At 38.4% G+C, this 22151-nt stretch overlaps 1 protein-coding gene across 1 annotated transcript in view; it reads left to right on the forward strand.

Annotated features, from left to right (window-relative positions):
• Positions 1-22151, forward strand: part of LOC149205524 (threonine dehydratase 1 biosynthetic, chloroplastic-like) — a 48526-nt gene that overhangs the window by 10075 nt on the left and 16300 nt on the right. Inside the window, exons 2-7 of the mRNA XM_089395094.1 lie at positions 10707-10886; positions 11214-11483; positions 13044-13250; positions 13570-13818; positions 13926-13999; positions 14324-14441. Coding sequence (XP_089251220.1) covers positions 10707-10886; positions 11214-11483; positions 13044-13250; positions 13570-13818; positions 13926-13999; positions 14324-14441 — 1098 coding nt within the window. The remainder of the gene's footprint in view (positions 1-10706; positions 10887-11213; positions 11484-13043; positions 13251-13569; positions 13819-13925; positions 14000-14323; positions 14442-22151) is intronic.

Genomic DNA, 22151 nt, shown 5'->3' on the forward strand with positions numbered 1-22151 from the left:
CCCCACATCAAGGACTAGTGGGAAACCTACTGTGAGTAGAAGGACGAGAGGGAACCCTCACTGTTTTCAGCCACACCCACTTGGAACTCTTTCCGAGACGCCATCAAGGAGCAGTATTACCCTATCAGGAGCTATGAAGATAAGTACATAAAGTGGACCACACTACGGCAGGGAAGGGACCAAGACGTGCCAGAGTTCACAAATATTTTTCATACCCTTCGCATGAAGTTGGGTATCAAGGATTATGAGCGGCATTTGGTACTCAAGTACCGCTATAGCTAAAAGAGCCTCATTTCAGCAGAGGTGGTGAAGCGGTTGGGCCCACTAACCACACCAAACCCGCAACCGTACACCATCGGGTGGTTTCACCAAGGACGAGATCTTTGCGTCAGTCAGCCGTGTCGCCTTCCATATAACATCAAGCCCTTCATGGATGAGGTATTGTGTGATGTTGCTCCTCTTGTAGTTTGTGATGCAATATTAGGCTAACAATACTTGTGGAAGCGTCATGCTGTATATTAGTCAAGGCCTTGCACTGTGATTATTTCTTTGGGTGACAAGTTATACAGGATACCGGAGTTAGCGCTGCCTATCAAGCAATGTAGTAAGATCATTTCCTAGATTGGGAAATTTGTTCTCTTTCTGATTCGCTCTCAAAGGGGAAGATCGTAGCCACATCCAGTGCCCTCGGGAAGGGTTCCTCCATGCAACGGAAACAGGTGGATACAGTCATGGAAGAATACAAGGACATCTTCTCCTCACCCACAGGGGTACCCTTGCACTGTCAGGTCAAGCATTTGATCGATCTGACTCCCGGAGCACCTCTACCCAACGGGCCGATATATCGCCGCTCCATTCTGGAAAATGAAGAGATCAAGCGACAAATCCAAGAATTGCTGCAAAAAGGGCACATTCGACCAAGTAACTCGCCTTGTGGGAGTCCGATTGTACTTGTATAGAAGAAGAATGGGACATGGAGGCTCTGCATTGATTATCGGGCACTAAACAAAATCACTGTTAGGAACATGTATCCAATCCCACAAATTGATGACCTTTTGGACCAACTTAAGGGGGCCAAGTATTTCAGCAAGATCGATCTGAAGTCTGGCTATCACCAGGTTCTAATAGAGCCCACAGATGTATGGAAGACCGCCTTCAAATCCAAGGAAGGCCTTTTTGAATGGTTGGTTATGCCCTCTTGGTTGAGGAAAGACCCTGCTACTTTTATGAGGCTAATGGATGACATCTTGTGGCCCTTCACCAACTCATTCGTGGTTGTTTATCTGGACGACATCCTCATCTTCAGCAAGAGTTGGGAAGAACACTTGCAACACATTCGACAGGTCCTTCAAACCATTTGGCAACACAAATTGTGTGGCAACTTGGAGAAATGCACCTTTGGCATGAACTAGGTCTAATTTCTGGGTTACATAATAGATGAATGTGGCGTGCATGTGGATTCGACTAAGATCCAAGTCATTCGGGATTGGCTAGCCCAACCCTGACCACTCTAACAGAGCTTCGCAACTTTTTGGGTCTTGCAAATTTTTATCAGAGGTTTGTGTTGGCATTCTCCTCCCATATCACTTGGCCTTTGTGTCAGATTACCAAGGATGGAGCAAAATCAAATTTTTCCTGGTCTGAGTCCCAACAGAAGGTGTTCGTTGAGTTGAAACACTGCTTCTGCTCTGCACCGATACTCACATTGCCAGATTTGCAACATCCATTTGAAATTGACACAAACACCTTCGACTATGCTATTGGTGCAGTCCTCACCTAACATGGGCATCTAGTGGCCTATCACAGTGAGACACTTTTTGATACAATTCAGAAGTGCCCCACTTGTGATAGATGTATTCCATTGTGCAGGCTTACTGGCAATGGAAGCATTACATTCTGGGGAAGGAGACGGTCATCCACACTGATCACCGACCTCTTTAGTTTATATAGACACAAGGAAAGTTGTAGAACGATTACCATCAGAAATGGTCTACATATCTGCAACAATTCCACTTGAACATTAAATACAAAAAGGGCAACACCAATCATGTTGCAGATTGCCTCAGCCGGCCCTCAGTTGCAGCACTGACTACTGTTCTCAACTCTTGTGGCCACAAGACCTCTGGATCGCCGCAACCATACAAAAATGATCTAGAGTTCGTCTCCACGTACCAGATGCTAGTAGATGGCAAACGAGTTCTAGATTTCCACCTCCAGGATGAGAGTCTTCCCTATGTGCAACACAGTTATAACAGAGCTCTCCATAGCTCGACTGGTTGCAGTCCCTTTCAAGTGGGTCTAGGATTTCAACCATTGTGTCTGATTGATGTTGCCATGCCTCATGCGACTACACAAAAAAAATCCACACATGTATTGTTTGAGGCTGATAAAGCAACCAGATTTATTGAACGCATCCAACACATCCGCCAGCAGGTTCATGACATCTTGGAGAAGTCAAATGCCAAGTACAAGCAGCGACATGATCAACATCGAGTGCCACACAAGTTTCAGGTGGGCAACAAAGTTTGGTTGCATTTGCAGAAAGAACGCTTTACTGGAGCCCATCGAAAGCTTAGACCACTCCGATATGGGCCTTACACCATTACCAAGGCTGTGGGACACAATGCTTTTGAGCTCAACATTCCCCCATTCCTTGGCCCGCACCTAGTGTTCAATGTGGACTGCCTTCAACCATACTTCCCACCATTACTGGACACATCAGACATTGCAGAACAACTCACACCAACAGAGTTAAACACAGACTGCATGGAACATGCCACAACTGATCGGATCATGGACACACAGATCAAGAACACTTGCCAATAGGAGATCCAACTATATCGGGTTGTCAAAGCTGACCAACTCCTGCACCAAGGCAAGTGGCTCACCAGGGACCAAGTTTAGCAAAATTTTTCCCATCTCATGTAGGCACTCAACGCAATGGGGAACATTGCTTCCTAAGGGGGAGGATTGATCCAGGTGGATATTGGGGGCCACCCGCCTATTCCACTTGGACCCCACCACTGTCTCTTTCAGTTTCCTTAATTGTAGCACAATTTACTATTTTTGACAATTTTTTCAGGTCTTGAACTTTCGGAGCTGTTTTGAGGCCCTCAACGACGATTTTTGGGAAAAGCGGGCAAACGCGAGTCTTTGATTGATGTTTCTAACGAGGTATTGTGCCCATCAAACGAAGATCATATGCCAAAGTTACGACCCCTGGAAGTTGATGTACCAATTTACCCAAACTGGGCCCATATTTTTGGCGCTTCATCTCCTAGGGTTAGGTTTCTGGATGTTTAGGATTTTCCATTGTTTTTCAATAATAAATAGGCCTTCAAGCCTCATTGTAACATAGTTCAGAGGCATGTAGCCAGCACATCTCTTCTCAGAGATAAACTACCATCGTCTGAGCTAGTTTATTTCCATTCTGTATGCAAGCATATTTCTGTTCTTGATAAATGAAGTGTTTATTCCTACTGCATCTCTATGTTTATGTTTATATCTATATTCTGTTGCATTCCTGCATAAGTCCAGATCAATGGATGTTCAATGTATGGTCATGTCTACTTTTGGTAAGTATCTTCTCTAAAATTATGTGGTGTTTACTTTGGAATAAGTATGGTTATATATCTCAAGATTTGGTTGTATGCCCCTTTATCTCTTGCTTGGTAGATTCCCTCTCAGGACTGTTGATTTCTGTTCTTGAATTTTCCTTCGACATTCTTGAAGTCACTCAGGCTACTAAAACGATTTGATAGGGTTTGCGTTTTATCAACCCTAGCTATCATTTAAAGAAGAGCCTTAGTTGACCCCACATTCCCAAATTGGTAGCTAAGCACCTAAGTCATAGGGTTTGTCGAACCTGAACCTTCATATTTGGAATTCGGTGAACCCAAAAAAAAATGAGATTCATACATTAGAGGAAATTCAGCCTAAACCTAAGGAAAAATAATAAAATATTAGTTAAAATAATAAAATAAAAGTTATGAATTTTGGAGGGAAAATAAGAAAACTATTTTTTTTAATTGTATTTTTGGCTTATCTACTTATAGGCTTACTCAAAGTGTACACTGTAGACACTTGTTCGATGTGGATTTAAATTCTACATCCAACAAGTACCCATTATGCATACTTTTGAAAAGACCCACATTGATAAAAATTGAAAATACATCAAAAAAACGTGTTGCATACTTTTGAGAAGACTCACATTGATAAAAACTGAATTTAAAGAGTACTAAAAAGTATTTTTGGGTCTTCTCAAAAGTATGCATAATTAGTACTCGTTGGATGTGGAATTTAATTCCGCATCCAACGAGTGTCTACGCTTGAAATTTGAGTAAGCCTATATGGAGATAAGGCAAAAATACCATTAAAAAGATAGTTTTCTTCTTTTCCCTCCAAAATATTTACATGTACCTCATTATAATTTAAATAATTTTGATTGGTTTACATTTGATGACATGGAAATTACATGCCAATTTCATGGGCACTTTTAGGGTGAAATTTCCTCTAATTATTAGATTCGTTGAACCTCAAAGACGAACTTGAACGAACTTGAAGCTCAAGGTGAATTTAATCGAATTCTTTTTAGGTTCGGCGTCAATTCTAATTTAGGGTTTATTTAGTTTTATTAAAATATAAAAAAAATAAAGGGCACACAATGTGCGTCTCATTTTTTAGCTTGGCGGTGTGCATCTCATTTTCAACCTTCCTCTTTGGTAGATGCATTTCTTTGCTATCTTGGCCCTCGAGCATCCTTACCATTGTAGTGCATTACAACTTACTTCTATATTGCAAACACTCAAGGCTCAAGCATCTACTCAACTCTCCCTTGTTGCCTCCCTCCACTAGGTTTGTCGCCTTGTGTTCAATGTATATAAAATAAACCTCGTGCTTGGTTCGGTGCCTCTTTCATCCCGTGATTGTAGCTTGCTTCCATTAGATAGTTGTTATTATTATAATAAATTTAAAAGTGAAATAACATATTTTATATGCTTTAAAATGAAAGATTACATTGTATATCTATAAAGTTTAGAATGAGATATTACATTTTATATATATAAATATATTAAACGATATATATATATATATATATATATATATATATATATATATATATATATGAAAATTGTATATAGTTGAACCTGAAGTCGAACATCATTGGAAAATTCGAATCCGAATCGAATTTAATTGTTGTTGAACCCAAACTCGAACCCGTACCATGTGACATAGCTAAGCACTAGTCAATTCTTCTAGTCAAACAAAAATTTTAAATTCATTATTTTCTTTTTGTTTAAATAAACTTGGAAATTTCTGTTATTTGCATATTAAAAAGTTCAGCCCTAAAGCCCTAGATCACTTGGTAGAATCCTCTTTTAGAGATTTGGAAATTATCTTTTGTGGAGATATATTTTTGCTGTCTCAAATATGCAATAAAAGGGTAATCCAAATCATTTTATGTGGTCGTTTGTTTAGTTTGCACTTCGGATTTAGCAAATGACATTAATTTTTCAGATGTAGAATTGTTTTAGCCTTAGATATACTTAAATTCACATGTAACTCAAGGCTAAACAAATATGTTGTAATTTACTTGGCTGTTAATTCAATTTTGTTCATCTTCTAGACCAGTTTTCAAGATCTGGAAATTAACAGAATGAAAACTCATAAGGGATACTTCACAAACCCCCTCAAACTTGCTTAAAATGAACATTAAAATCAGATCTGAACATAGGCTTAAAGAATCCGCTCAGTTGATAATTTTTTTTCATAAGAAGTTGATTCATGTGGATAGTAACTTAGGAAACCATAAAATTCTTGCCTTAGGAACCTAATTGCTCTGCTCCTAGGGAAGTCTGCCTTGTGTTGATTAGGAAATAGTTGGTGAGGTGACAGTGCCAACTCTTCCAAGTTATGCTTGAGCTTTGTACCTCATGAAGGATTTGCACTAAGGGGTGCAAGTTTGGGTGATAACAAGTCCCATCTTGTGAGTTGTGGGGATGTGGGAACGTGGGAGGCTGGAGAGTGAAGAGCCATGTAAATTTCCTCTGCATGATGACATATGGTTGCACAGCAAGGAATACAGCCCTTTTAACCAATATTCTGCCAACTTTAATAAGAGTCTCTTTTGTAAATAGTCACAAAAAAATCAAGTGAAATTTTAAGGATGGAAATCTATCTTAAAGTTTAGAAACCTTGGCGAATCTTACTAGTCCCTAATATACAAACTGTAAAATTTTTGGCTATATTTTTGTAAAAGTATTGAAATTTCTATTGATTTTATATTTTCTTTATAAAATATTGGTGACTTTTAGGGTAAAATAATTATATACTATAAAATTTGGGTGAATCATTTTGTGAAAAAATGGAAATTGGCAAATCTGTTTTTTTGAAAAAGCATGGAAAATTAGCCCACCTGCGAATATTAGCCCCTAAAATTTTCCTTCTAAGATACTTAGCCATTTATACAAGCTTTTTCTACAAATTGTTCACCCTAATTTTTTCTTGACTAGATCGATTACAAATCAAATGTTCATATTTAAAGAGTCCCCCATGTGTTTCTTGTTGGAAAATCAAATAAAGGCAACATCTTTAACTTAGCATTTTCCTTCATGGCATTTACTTGTGATATTAAATTCTTCTTATGATCAATATATAGAGATCACACCATTACATGAGACAAATGATAATTATGAAAACCAAAACTAGTTACATGCCCTAACACTCCCTCTTAACTTGGAAGATATTCATGATTTCAACTGATACAAGGACAATACTCTCTTTGAAAAGTGCTCATAAGAAGAGTCAGATTAATAAGCCATCTCGTAAGCATCAACATTATGATCAACCAACATTGTCTTTGAGGCCTAATTATACATTATGCTGGGAGGATTTACGTGTGATAGGGCATAACCTCTCAAGGCACATACCCCATCCGAATGTCCACAAGATATGTCCTTTTAGGACTATTCTTATCTCTTGAATTCTTGGCCCTGAATCCCCAAAGAATATCGGTCCTCTTTGCCCACTCTTATCTTGAACACCTGTCATTTCCTCAAAGAGTGTTGGTCCACGAGACTGCTTCCTATCTTGGATTCCCAATCCTCAAGGAGTACTAGTCTCAAGTGCTTATCCAATCCTCCAGACACCATTCTTTCCTTATGGCCTTCACTAAGACTGATGGCTGTTTGTCTCGATCTAGTGCATGACACATAAGGATAAGAACTATCCACCATCACTCCCTCTCAAACAGGGAGGATATTCTGCTCCTATTCAAGGAGACTCCTTTTACTCCCTCTCAAATCTAGAGGAGATTCTAGACTTCCACAAGTTCTCTTACTTGTCTTTCATTCAACTATTAATTCCTCAAAGCTTGCATGGCTCCCTCTTTCCTTCGCATCTCATTATACCGAGCATGCTTCCTTTCTTGGTATCACAGGTCACAGAGCCATCTTCTCATGATAGGTTCCAGGTCATCCATCTTGCACATCACTTTCATCTTGTCTTCATTCATGAAAGCATTCTGTCGAGCCTTCCCAGACTTCAAGCTAATCATAGTTTCCTCACGAAAGTGATCTTCCTTCTCATAGTACGAACTTTGACCTTAAGGTTATCTTTTTGCACTGCTACCTTCCAATCCCAAGATAAGCATATCTTGACTTCATAGTTGCTAGGTACCAAACATTGAAATTTCCCTCAATATTTCATCTACACAGTTGAACTTGCATCAACTGTCATCTTGTATACCTGCAACATCCTTCCAAGTAGCAAAACAATATGTTACCCAAATAACCAATAGCAGATATTAACAACAAACTTACCTTACTATGACGACCTTCTCAACAAGGCATCAACATCCACATGGTCCATCTCCACACAAGTCTACCTTTATGTATCAAAGTGCCCAAGGATCCAACTTGATTACCAAGTTACCACTTCCTTCTGGAGATCATATTAGATGTTGAACATTCTAACGAGAGAGTCTTAACATTCTATCCTTTCTAGAGAAAGTCAGTTTCATTTACCTAGGCATCATAATGACTAACTTTTCTTGTAGGATTTATATGAGTCCTTCCAAAAGTTATTTCAAATATGCATACCTATGCTTTCATATAATCATCTAGCTATTTAGACTTTAACTGAATTTGCATCTCATACTCAAAGAGAAATGGATCTCTTTCCTTGTGAGACTACAACCTGACCAACTCCACCTTATCATCCTTTAGTAGCATTAGTTCGTACAAGGTCCTTATAGTTTCCTCCGTCCATCATGCCCGCCAAAACACAAGATTTGCTTTGCTTATCCTTCTCATTTCTCTTCCTTCATTGTGTACCTGCATTGGTCATCGACAAGTACCACTAAGCAAAACGTACAAGCACAAGAGCATAATGACCAATCTTGTTAATCTAGGGGTTTCATGGAATCTTAGAGGGTGAATTCCTAGGGCTTTCAAGTACAAACCCTAACCATCTCTAGGGACATGATATCATACCCTAGACTTCATTTAATTCATCTTCGCTATATACCCTAGACTATCGACAAACCCTAGAAATCAAGAGTTAGTGTTTCTATGAGGGAACAAGCAGATTAGGGTTAGGGTTTCCATACAAATAGGGTTTCCAAATACCAACTAGGGTTTACAAATCCTAGTTACCGACAATCTTCAACAAGATGAAGACCATAAACCCTAAAACATGTCTTAAAATCATAAAACAATACATGTTGGACCCTTTATGTATAAAAACAGTTACATGTACCTTACAGTCAAGGACTACATACCTTAGTCCTTCATGATCACTGGAAATCTGCTAATAAGCCTTCTAGATGCCACGATCGTCTCCAAAGATGCCAAAGGCTGCTTTCAAAAGTACTACAACTTCCATTGATGTCATGATCTTTCCAAGAGCAAAGCCAAACCAAGATACTCTTCACAAGGTGACTAACTGTAGCTTCTCTTGAATTTGGATTAGATGCTGCTACAGACCTTCAAGTCCGGCTTGCATACTTCGACTAACTTCAAGATTACAGAAATCCTTCTGCACTTTTGATTTTGGATCTTCTGAAGCCTTCTAGTAAGCATAGAAATGTTTTGAAGAAACTTTTTCTAGTTTACTGTTCTCACAACGATGGACTGATATGTCTTGTCGAATGAAGGTTTTTCAAGATTATGATTTCGCTGTCTTCATCAATAGGACTGACACCTATTCTTGAGACTTTGGCCCTCAAACTAGGGCTTCAAAATGTCCCTCCATCCTGCGGTCTTGAACTCTTTACAAGGTGACTCCTTATGCTGATTGGAGAGACTGCTTATTAGACCACAAAGCTTGCAATGTTCAGGACCCTAGACTTGTAGCCATGCCTCTGAAGATATGGCTGCTTGCTCAGCCTCATTTGGATACTACTGATATTTGAGCCCAGAACCTTGGATTCGGCCTAGTCCACAGGCCTATTTCCTTTCCAGGACTTCACTCTATCATTCTCTCTTCCAAAGGGATTTACATTCCTCTAATCCACACTTAAATAGTCTCCTGGAAGCCTTGACACAGGGTTTAGTTCGGCCTCCTAAAGTAGTGTACAGGATTTCGGCCTTTATGACAGAGGTCTGATCTGTCAAAAAGATGGTCATTTCAAGTTTGGTTCTTCCTTCAATTACTTTGGCCTTCAAGGAGATTGCAAGCCTCCAAACCACAGTGATCTCTTTAGCTGCCAATGTCTTGACCTTAGCTCTGATACCATGTTGGAAAATCAAATAAAGGCACCATCTTTAACTTAGCATTTTCCTTCATGACATTTACTTGTGATATTAAATACTTCTTATAATCAATACCTAGAGATTACATCATTACATGAGACAAATGACAATTATGAAGACCGAAACTAGTTACATTCTCCAACATTTCTTGCATCCAAAGAACACTTGTCTTTTTGTAAAATCTGCTATCTTTGTATGCAATTTCATCCCTACTGGATTAGTGAATAAAAGTATGAAGACACGATTTATTTATAAATATTGTAGCATTTGGTAATCTCTCTCAAGGAAGTTATAGTCCTAGAGGTTAAAGCAATATCCGTTTCACCAGGCATACCTATCAGCTTGATTCTAACTTCTGGCTACATTATGAAATAACGCACCTGGCATTACACAGGTTACTATGAACACATTGTCATTTTTTTGCTGACATGACGGTCAAATGAATTTGAATGCCCCGCTTCTTCATTATTTGAGGTCTACCAACATATTATATTACTAAAATGTGCACATATTTTGGTTTACAAAATAAATTTCTTGAAAACGGGAACTGTCAATTCATATCGTAATTTGAACTATTGCTCAATGCTGCCAATTAGAATTGATTTGAGTTCAGATCTGTAGGTTCCTTTTTGGGAAAGATGACTTTACTAGAAACACTCAACTATCTTGGAAGAGAGGAGAAGATACAAATTTTAGAAGCTTTAAATAGGGCTTCATTGCATTGACAACTTTCATTCATAAATATTATCAACTCATTTTCTTATTTGTGTTCTTTTGTATTATTTTTACTGGGTCAAATTAACTAGTTTGCAGTGTTTACATCACTAATATCACTGAGAATTATTTGTGAAAATATAATGGGTATAGTTGTAGGATCATGATCATTATAATGTATTGAAGGAATGGATAAGCACTGCACAGACATGATTAATTTCCCTCAAATGTGATGAACAGACTTTTTCATTTAAGTTGCGTGGAGCATACAACATGATGGCCAAGCTACCAAGGGAACAGCTAGAGAGGGGAGTTATTTGCTCTTCTGCTGGTAATCATGCTCAAGGCGTTGCATTGGCAGCTCAAAAACTCTTCTGTAATGCAGTGATAGCAATGCCGGTTACGACCCCTGAAATCAAGGTTAACTTATTATTACATGCTCTAGAGCTTATGGATGTCTTCTATATATATATATAACATTTAATGGATATTGAATTTTTATTTGTAGCTAATCTAAGAATGGAAAGAAGATTAACAGGTGACCAATTTACAAGGGCTACAAGAGCTTTATATCTATTGAAACTTTAAGATTTTATCAGCTCCTGTTAAGCGTGTTATTCACAGTTCAATAACTGGAAGTTAGAGAAGTGTCTATCTGAAGTTGTTGCCCGCTTGGAATGAATGGTTGATATTTGTGTAGAATTTTTGGGTAGTGGAAGCAAAACTTATTAGTTAATATTTCTGCAGTGGAAATCGGTTGAGCAACTTGGTGCAACTGTTGTCCTTGTTGGTGATTCATATGATGAAGCCCAGCTTTATGCTAAGCAACGAAGTGAAGAGGAGGGTCTCACTTTTATACCTCCTTTTGATCATCCAGATATCATTTCAGGCCAGGGAACTGTTGGAATGGAAATTATACGGCAATTTCAAGGTCCATTACATGCTGTATTTGTACCAGTGGGTGGAGGTGGTCTAATTGCTGGCATTGCTGCTTACATAAAGCGAGTCCGGCCTGAGGTAACTTTTCTATTATAGGTTCCTCCTATTTAAAATGACATGTCAGAGCTGAAAAAGTAATTGAAGGAACTGTCCTATCTGGATGCTACTTTTCCTCCACTCCTTGAATATTTCAGTAGATAAGGAAATACAGATAATAAGGAGGAGGTACACAGAGGAGAGAAATGGCCATTAGTGGGGTTGAACTTCATGCAGCTTTCTGACATTTCCACAAATGCAGAAAGTGTAAGTAATAATCTTGGAGAAAGTTAATGGATCCTTCATAATCCAGTGCTGTACATGCATCTGTTCCTAGAACCTCAGTTCCTTTTGGTATCCTTTAAGGATCCAAATTCTAGATGCTTTCAATGCCGAAATCCTTTGGAAATCATAATTTGATAAATCTCAGAATCTCAAGAGTTTGTAAATTTACTGCACTCGTACCTGATTTGCATTTGCATTCAGTCCTTCATGCATGCTTCTGGTAAGTTCAGTTTTGGAGGACTCTGATTTGTAAAGGGAAATATATGAGCAAAACAAACACTGCTGCCTCTCTTGAATGTATTTATAATATTTTGTTGAAACATAATACACTTTATCAATTCTATGGTAGATCCTTTTGGAGCTTTATTTGATGTTGAACTTGGTTCACCTACCTTACTGAACATTCATTTTATTGTTTTCTGTCACTCCAGTTGTCTTGTTATTTGAAGATCAAGCTGAGCTTCCTGTGCCAGCATAATGACTTTCTTCAGACTTCTCTCTCTCTCGTCTATTGTTTCAACTATTTCAGATGGGGTTTGAAGTTGTTTGACGGCCTGGCTTTCCTACATTTAGCCTGCATTCACAAACTTTAGATGTTTTCTGAGATGCCATTTTTGATCCTTTTTTTATCCACAATATACATTGTAGAACAACTTATTTTAATTGTGCGTTATCCCACACATTTTCTTGGAACTAATGCTCCTACTTTTCATAAAACTATTTTCTACTGCCTTGAGACCACTTTTCTATAAACACCTAATCTTGTTTAAGGTAAAAGAATTTAAAATTTCCTTAGGTCTTCCCTAAATATTAGTCAAATTAGCCATTTTCTTGATATGCACAAGCACCTGCTATGCAATTGAAGTGAAGAGTGATTTCTCGCAATATTGATTTCCGATTTTATAGTGTAATGGTGCCTTGTTTGATGCTACTTCAAAATGATCTTTCAAATCTTTCACGAAAACCAGTCAAGGGTTGCAGGCTTTGTAGGTATAAATCTTCTGTGGGCTTCTCCATACTTTTTCCTGAAAAAGTTTTCTTGGCTCCTATTATGTTCATCCATTCTTGCTTCTTCCTTAGAGCAACATCTTGTTGATTATCTTATATTTTTCGTGGCTCACTTTCCTCGGGAATTTTGCTTAACATCCTTTAAAGAGAGGTTACATATATTCTTTTCTAGGGCTATATCCGTATGGGGATTCCATGGACATGAATTATAGTACTTATGCATTTTAGTAGGCTTCCTGATGCTATTTTACTGTGCCAAATTCCAATGTTTTTAGACAAACAATTTAAAAAGGCCAATCTTTCAAACAGGTACGGATAATTGGTGTGGAGCCAGCAGATGCAAATTCCATGGCTCTATCTTTGTATCATGGGCAGAGAGTGATGTTGGAGAATGTAGGAGGGTTTGCAGATGCTGTAGCAGTTAAAGTTGTAGGAGAAGAAACATTTCGTCTGTGCAGAGAGTTGGTGGATGGAGTGATTCTTGTCAGTCGTGACGCTATATGTGCATCAATAAAGGTCAAAATGTTTCATGGATAATTTGAAAATATTCCTTTTGTGACATGTTTACAGGTTTTAATCCTCTTCTATCATATATTAAGGAAGGAATGTGTCAATGGAGAGTTAGGAAGGAATTTCCTGCTTCCTCAAGTATTTATGCAATGATGAATACTTGAATTACTATTTACTTCTCCTATTTCGGCAACCAGTAGCATATAGTCTGGTGCTTCTTTATTGCTCACCTTCACCATACTTGTTTATAATTTCAATTTCTTAATGACCATACGTAAGTGTCATTTCCTCATTTGTTGTTATTGGATGTTTTGGTCCACTTCAGGACATGTTTGAAGAGAAGAGGAGCATTTTAGAACCTGGTGGGGCTTTGGCCTTAGCTGGAGCACAAGCATATTGCAAATATTATGGGTTGAAGGATGAAACCATGGTGGTGATAACTAGTGGGGCAAACATGAATTTTGGACGTCTGCAGCTAGTAACTGAACTTGCTGAAGTTGGCGCCAAAAGAGAAGCTGTTCTTGCAACTTTTCTCCCAGAAGAGTGTGGAAGTTTTAAGCAGTTTTGCCACTTGGTAGCTACCAGTTTATGTGCTATGGAACAGAATGTTATATGGGGCCTCTCTCAAGCTTTCAGGAAACATAATATTCTGGTAGCTAAAACCTTGTTTATTTTTGTCAGGTTGGGCCAATGAATATTACAGAATTCAAATATCGATACAATGCAGACAAAGAAGAAGCACTTGTTTTGTATGGGTATGCCATTATTTTGCTCCTTTAAACTCTTTTATTATTTCCCTCCATTTCATGAATTTGTGCATCCTCTTTGACTGGACCTATCCATCCACAATCATCTATGATTACATCACAGAGTGACATATGTGGATGTGCATAGAGTAAGCATGAACAAGCTTATTTTCTCTTGCACAAGTTAATAAATCTTTTGAGACTGATGAAACAAGAAGCATTGTGAAGTGATCTCATGTCTTGATGGTTTGTTGGATTTGTTTATATGACAAAGTTATATCCTATGAAGTTACATATTTACATTTTATGTTTGATTTTTCCCCTTTCAAGCAGTGTTGGTATTCACAAGGGTACAGAACTCAGAGTTATGAAGGATCATATGGAATCTTCTGGTTTAAGAACGCTTGATCTTACAGACAATGATCTGGCCAAAGATCATCTGCGCCATCTTGTAAGTTACTAAGTTTAAATGTAACAAGGATATTTTGTGATTTTCATAATCATGATAGTTACCACAAAAGGTTTCTCCAAAAACATGTTGGACCAACAATATAAAATAGATAAGCTAAAACAATGAAAATGACGTGCTTGAAAACTTGACACCCTAGGACACTTAAATTTGGTGCTGCAAATATTGGTGAAACACTGCCAGAATTGTGATGTATTACGATTCTCTCAGCCTAGCAATATTATCAATGGTAAAAATTATGATTTTCCAAACTTTGAAAATATCTATATATGTTGATAAAATTTTTGAGTCAATGGAGAATTTTTTTGGGTCAATGACATGTTGCCGATAAAATGCATTCTTTTGAATTTTTTGACTGATTTTGAAAAGAAAAAGTAAAGGATTGAGAGCAAGGTAGAAATTCACTGTCTTCTGTTAATCTGGGGGAAATCGAGTGCTGCCATCGCCATTGGTTGATTTCTTGTGGAGTGGGGATTGATCATTGGAAAATGGTGGAAATTGTGCAAAATGGGCCTTAGAATTTACAAGAAAAAAAACTTACCTTGCAGAGATTGCAAGGGAGCTGCTACCTGGTTGGTACTTCCAGTGGCTGCAAGGGGACCTTCTGCCCCCTTGATCTCTACAGTGGTTCTTGGAAGTCGAAAACCCCTAGAATATCATCTTGAGTTAATAACAGTGAAATGTGGAGGGAAAAATCATAATTTGTTTTACTTATAGCATGCAGACTTATATCAATGAAGAATCAACAATATAAATAGAAAACTTTGTCAACTAATAATGAAATACCTAACCTGAGTTATGGAGTTAAAACTCTAATTTGAGCAAGTGTATACTTTATTGTATTTTTTGATGTAATATTGAGAAGTAGTAGGTGCACGAGCTGGGGCCAAGCCTGAGGTGGGAGGTGTAGGTGAAAGGTTTGGTCCTAAGGTGGAAGCTGAAGTGAGATGTCTTTTTCTATATTCTTGTCTCTATGGAGACGGTGGTTGCAATGCACTATCAATATCCTCCTCCAAGTGCGTCTTCATTGTAAGTGAAACATCTTCCTATAATGCCCCCCCCCAATCCTTCAACACATTGACATGTTTCTTCAACCACTCAGGTGCCTCCCCCATGACAGGCCTTTCTTCCTTCACCGGGACCCTCCATGGATTTGTGATGTTATTCACATCCAATTAAATGGCCTTGATGTTTGGTGTTTTGTCAATCTGTTTCACCCATTGCCTAAGATTATAGTAGACATGGACTATATCATTAATGTGGTGGATATCTAACCTATATGAAGGCCATATTGTAGAGGAGGATGGACATAAATTAAACTTAATTAAATTATAGCAGATTAAAAATTTAATTTGAACATTTCTAACTCGTTGTACTTCTTGGAGTGTATTTTTTCAAATACATTCTAGTTGCGCTTGCACCTCAAAGAGCTACATGTTTGATTGAGCACCCAAATGAAAAGTTTCTTTAACTCTTGGAATTTTCTACCATGATCTTTCCATGGAACATCTACAACAAACAAATGGAAAGGAAAGACAATGAGTTATGTATTCCCATTGAGTAATAGATAAATAGAAAGGAAAGACATTAAAATATGAAAGTTTGAATCAAAATGTACTTGAATCTTACCTAGCATCCTAGTGGTGTTTTCTTGGAAAATGATGTGATAACCAAATTTCTGAATGGCTGGCGTATTAATCTCCATTTGTTTGGAAATATTTGAGCGTTTGGCCACATCTAACACCATTCTATGAACACATTGGAGGAATCCATCCATAATTTGACCATCAAATATAAAACCATGAGTAAGAGAATGTAGGGTTGAGGTAGATCATTGCTACATGAATAGGATGATGGAAAGAATTTTTTGATCACTCATTAAGCAAACTATATACATGGGTTTGTTTGGTGAATCCCTACTCCCCCTCGTCCTCATAGTACCAATGGATAGATTTCTTGGCCTTGTCCATGGCCTCATACTAGTATCCTATTGCGGGATTGCCTCCGTCAAGCAAGCAAAGAACCTTTTCCAAAGGTTTTCCAATGGCAAACACCTCTTGCACTCCCATCCAAAAACTCTTTTATGTACCTCACAAGTGAAGCTATGGATTTCCCATACGATTTCATGTTGTATACACATGAATTCCACTCATTTGAATGAAACATCTTGTACAACTCCAACATAGAAGTGTGCATAGATTAAAGAGAAATGAAGCTAATGGCGAAATGTGTGATTGTCAAACACACCAACTACTTGTTCCCTGTGAATTGTCTCATGAGCGTAAGAACATATGTATGACTATATGTATGTATGTATATTTGGTGACACTCCTAGCCAATCCAATGATTTCCTTTGTCCAAGAAATTTTTCCCATGTCCTCTAACATCAAATCAATGAATTGGGTGGCATAAGGAGTCCAATAATAGGTCTGGTACCTCTTTGTAAGCAACCCACTAGCAACATAATTAGAACCATTGTTTGTAATGACTTGGACAACATATTGTGGACTTATCATCGGGATGAACCCATTCAATAAATCGCATAATAATTGTGCATTTGTAACATATGCAAAGGCATTGAAATTAACCAAGAAATTGTGAGTGGACTTCCCTTCCATCAATTCAACCTTCTGATATATCGGTGCATGTAGTGATCTCCCATGATTCTCTAAGCTTAACTGATATTTCAGTGCAATCAATCCTTTCACCTTAAAGGAGAGAGCCTTTCAACTGATTTTAGGCCAGGTTCTTGTACCTGGGGTTGACAATAGTAGTGGCTTCAAACTTTGAATGGTAGACCGTAGAATGGGTTTTTCTTGGCAATGTTGAAATGAATATTACTCCATAGAAAATATCCAATGAGAATCTTGTTGGTGTTTTGCTTCTCCCTTGTTTTAACTATCAAACCTAACACAAGGTTGTTAGTCAAGGATTGACCTCAATAGAAAGAAAGGAGAGGATGTCGAGGGCATTGTGGAAGGTGTGGCCGAGGGTTAAGTTTTACCCACCCATGAGAAGCTTGTGGTTCTTGTTATCACAAAATCTGGCAACTTAGTGCAAATCCCTTACAAGGTGCTAAGAATAGTGGAACATTAGAAGTGTTTCCATTATCATCTGAGCAACAACTTCCCTTGTTTTAGTGAAGGATGAGTCCAACATGTAGAAAATCTTTGAAAATTCTACACTGTTGTAGTGATTCTGAAACTAAATTGTAACACCAAGACATAGAATTTCTCTACTCTTTTGCAGCAGAATAGAACAAAATTAAAAACACATTCATACAATACAATAACACTGAATTTTCTAGGTAACCCAATTGGGAAAACCCTCCGCTTGTTTGAGAATTTTATTGATATAAATTTGAGCAATAGATCTCTTACAATACAACTGTTTCAATCAGAAAACAATCTTGTTCTCCCTCAGCTTGTCCTAAGCTTGAAACACCTTGTAAGAACCCTATTTTGCTTCCTAAATCTTTGCGTATAGGGAGCTCCTATTATTTAGGAATTAAATCCTAAATCTTAGCGCAAATCCCTAGGAGTTCTCTTCTATCAATTTGTGCTCAAGCTTCTCCTTAGTACACCCTTCCCACACACACAAATTCTTGCACACAAACTTGTGCTCTCTATTGTCTTGTCTCACCAACTCATGCTCACAAAACAATGAATCAATTCTGTGCCTTCATCCTCCTTATAAGCTTTTCGCTCATGCTAAATCTGGCAAGTTTATTTTTGGAACTTGGTCTTGTGATTAACTAGTTAACTAAGTCTAATTGACTCATGTAACTCGTCCTAGCCACAAATAACCATTGAGACTTCTAACTCACACTAGGAGACAAACAACTGAGCCTCCAACTATTTGCATGAGTTAAACTGCTTCATGAACTCGTCCTAATTTTTAGGAACTCATCCTAAATTATAGGAACTTGTACTAACTTATAGGAATTCATCTTAACTTATAGGAACTTATAGGAACTTGTGCATGCTAAGAAAGGACAACTTGTGGTCTCTTTGACTAAGGCACAAGTCAAAGAAGGACCTTCTTTGGTTACTATTTTCAACACTCCCTCTTAGCGAGGAAGGTTCTTTTGGAAGAACCTCATCCACCTGGATTTGTCTTCAATATTACCACATTCTCCACTGTTGCAACTGCTCCCTCTGAAGTAGAAGATTTCCCTGCTTTCTTTTGTAGAAGCTGATTTGAAGACTTGTTCTTTCCCATCATGCTTTGTGAGTCCATCACTTTAGTCATAGGTGCCATATACTTTGTGTACCTTTGTGGTTGCTTCTTCTGGTTGAAGGTGATACTGGAAGATCCAACTCTCTCTTGATCTCCCTTAAACAAATCCTCTGCCCACTTGGCTCGAACTCTCCCTATACTGGGAGTTATTGACTGAGTGGTTGCCTCCACTCGCCCTAGGCTATGCTCCTCATCATCCTGCTGGTCAACCCAACTACCAACTAGCTTAGACTCAAACTGAGATACTGGCTGAGGCTCCATCTTGAGAGCTCTATCTTGCTCTTGCTCAACCACCACTTCTGCACTCCGAGCTCTCCCTGCCTTGACGCTCAAGGTTGCACCTGTCTCTACCAACAATTTGTAGAGATTCTTCACCCTCACACCTATCTGCTTCTTACATCCAGAAGCTAAGTGCTAGAGGTATACCTTACCTCTGCTGAAGATGATATCATATCCTTTTTCCTCAATGGTAGCTACCGAAACAAGATTTTACCTCAATCCTGGAACATAGAGAACATCTCTGAGATGAAGAGGATTACTTGACTCCCTCTGAAAACTGACAATACCAACTCCTCTATCTGCATACTGACCATCATCTCTTAGCTCAATTTGAAACTACATGTCCCCTTCAGGTGGCTGAAGCTCTACCTGTTCCTAGTCATGTGGAAGGATGCTCCTGAATCAATATATCATATAATGCTATCTACTGAGCTTTCCATGCAAACAATCAATGAGAAATCTTTCTCGAATTGGGCAAAAAATGCATCTACCTCTGCTGGTGCAACTACATGATCCTTATTGGACTCCTTCCGCTTAGGACACATAGTTGCATAGTGTCCAAACTCATGGCAATGGAAGCACTTGATCTTGCTCAGATCCTTCTTCTTGCTCTTCTCTCTGGACTCAACCTATCCTTGGCTTGCTTTCCCTTGACCTTGCCTGCCAAGGCAAGATTCTCCTCGTCCACTATTGTAACTAGTCGACCATCTATAGTACCTCTCCAGATCTCTTCCTCAACGCAGTCTGTCCAAAACCTTTCCCAATTGGGAAAATTCTCTTTGCCACTGACAACATCTTGGAAAACATACCAAGAATTGTGAAGTACCAGTAAGGCCAAACTCACAAGGTCATGATCAGATACAATCACGCCCACACCACTGAGTTCATCTCGCATCTAAGTGAACCTTGACAAATATGTGACGATGGGCTCATCCTTGTTGATCTGGATACTCCTCAACTTCTCCTTAAGAGCAAGCTTCTTGGTATCACTGGTACTTTGATATAGTTCTAAAATAGTTTTGAACATCTCATAAGTTGTCTTCTTCTCATGGATATGAGGAACTATATGATCTTTGACCCCTTCTAGAATAATCCTCCTTGCCTTGATATCATTCTTAGTATGTTAGGTCAATTGTTGGGGATCTTGTGGTGGTGGTATGACTTGCTTCACAAATTCTCCCACCCCATTATCCTCCAAAACTATCATGATCCTCCCTTTCCATGGAACAAAGTTCGATGCTCCCTCTAAACAGTGATCTACTCTCAATCCTTGGTACGCCATCCTACTTACCTAGAGAGCTCTCCAACACTTGCCCACTAACAACCTTGTAGTCCTTCACAAGAAGCTGCACTTAGGGCTCTTCTGACACCTCTCTAACAGTCCTTCAACCTGTACACGAACTACCAACCAAATCTATCTCAAGGACCTCCCCACCTAGCAATGCATCAACATGGATAAACAACAAGTATACCTTTGCAATGGATGACTTCCATTGCCTTAAATCTACTCGGTTTGTGCACCTAATCATGAGGTTTCGATTCTCTGGTTAGGGCACTTTTACAACAATATACTAGCCCAGATCTTGGATCCTAAACCTCCTTCAAAACCTGTGTAACCCTTCCTCTTCAAGCCTTCCTTCACTACTCGGCCTAATACATGCTGCTGTTCCAAGGTTATCTACCTCCGTCCAACTCCCATCTAGGGTTTCGACCCTCCTGTAACAAGCACAAAAATTTGCGCCCTGATGCACAGAGAATTACAATACAAAAAAAGAGCACAAAACTTCCCTCAACCTTAGCAATAGCCCAAACTCGGCCTCTACCAATCATAGAGAAAGGGCACAAGGAACTCGGTTCCTTCTTTCTTTGATAAGGCTCCTAGAGGCTGCGGCTGCTTCAAAAGTTCTTCTCCTGTGATTGCACAACTTCTTGTGATATATGGATTAACTTATGCTAATCTTTATTATGTTCCTTGCTTTGATACCATGTAGAAAATCCTTGAAAATTTTGCATAGCTATAATGAACAATTTTGAAACTAAATTGTAACACCAAGACACATAATTTCTCTACTCTTTTGCAACATAATAGAACAAAATTAAAAATTCATTCAATACAATACAATAACACAATTTTCTAGGGAACCCAACTAGGAAAACTGTCTGCTTTGAGAATTTTATTGATAGAAGTTTGAGCAATAGATCTCTTACAAAACAATTGTGTCAATCAAAAAACAATCTTGTTCTCCCTTTGCTTGTCCTAAGCTTGAAATACCTTGCAAGAACCCTAATTTTCTTCCTAAATCCTTGCGTATAGGGATCTCCTATTATTTAGGAATTAAATCCTAATTCCTAGCGCAAATCCCAAGGAATTCTCCTCTGTCGATCTGCACACAAGCTTCTCCTTAGTATGCCTTTCCCACACACACAAGCTCCTGCACACAAACTCGTGCTCTCTATTGTCTTGTCTCACCAACTTGTGCTCACAAAACATTGAATCAGTTATGTTCCTTCATCCTCCTTATAAGCTTTTTGGTCATGCTAAATTTGGCAATTTTATTTTTGGAACTCGGTCTTGTGATCGACTAGTTAACTGAGTCTAACTAACTCATGTAACTCGTCCTAGCCACAAATAACCATTGAGACTTATAACTCGCACTAGGAGACTAATCCTCCAACTATTTGCATGAGTTAAACTGCTTCATGAACTCGCCCTAACTTTTAGGAACTCAGCCTAAATTATAGGAACTTGTCCTACTTATAGGAATTCAACCTAACTTATAGGAACTTGTGAATGCTAAGGGATGATAGCTTGTGGTTCTCTTTGACTAAGGCACAAGTCAAAGAAGGACCTTCTCTTGCTACTATTTTCAACTCAACAAAAGGGAGGTTTCCTTAGGACTTAGGGTTTCTAAGGAAAGACACAATCAAGTCTAAAGTCTCTTAAGTAGCTATCGAAATCACCATTAATGGAATGTATCAAGCACGTTAAAGGTTAGGTAGTCAATCAAGTCTATGAATTCCATATTTGGTTTAAGGTGTTCTACGGTTGATCTAGAGGGTTTATCAAGTAACATTCTCATGCAAAACAATCCCCAAACCATTCAAATATGAAAATTACCAATGGTTGTTGTAAAACTTGCATAAAAGATAGAAAATTAGAGCAGTAAACAAGTG

The sequence above is a fragment of the Pinus tabuliformis genome, chromosome 1_2, assembly GCF_031772625.1.
Source record: "Pinus tabuliformis cultivar Carrire ecotype Pingquan chromosome 1_2, CPIR1, whole genome shotgun sequence".
Taxonomy (NCBI): Eukaryota; Viridiplantae; Streptophyta; class Pinopsida; order Pinales; family Pinaceae; genus Pinus; species Pinus tabuliformis.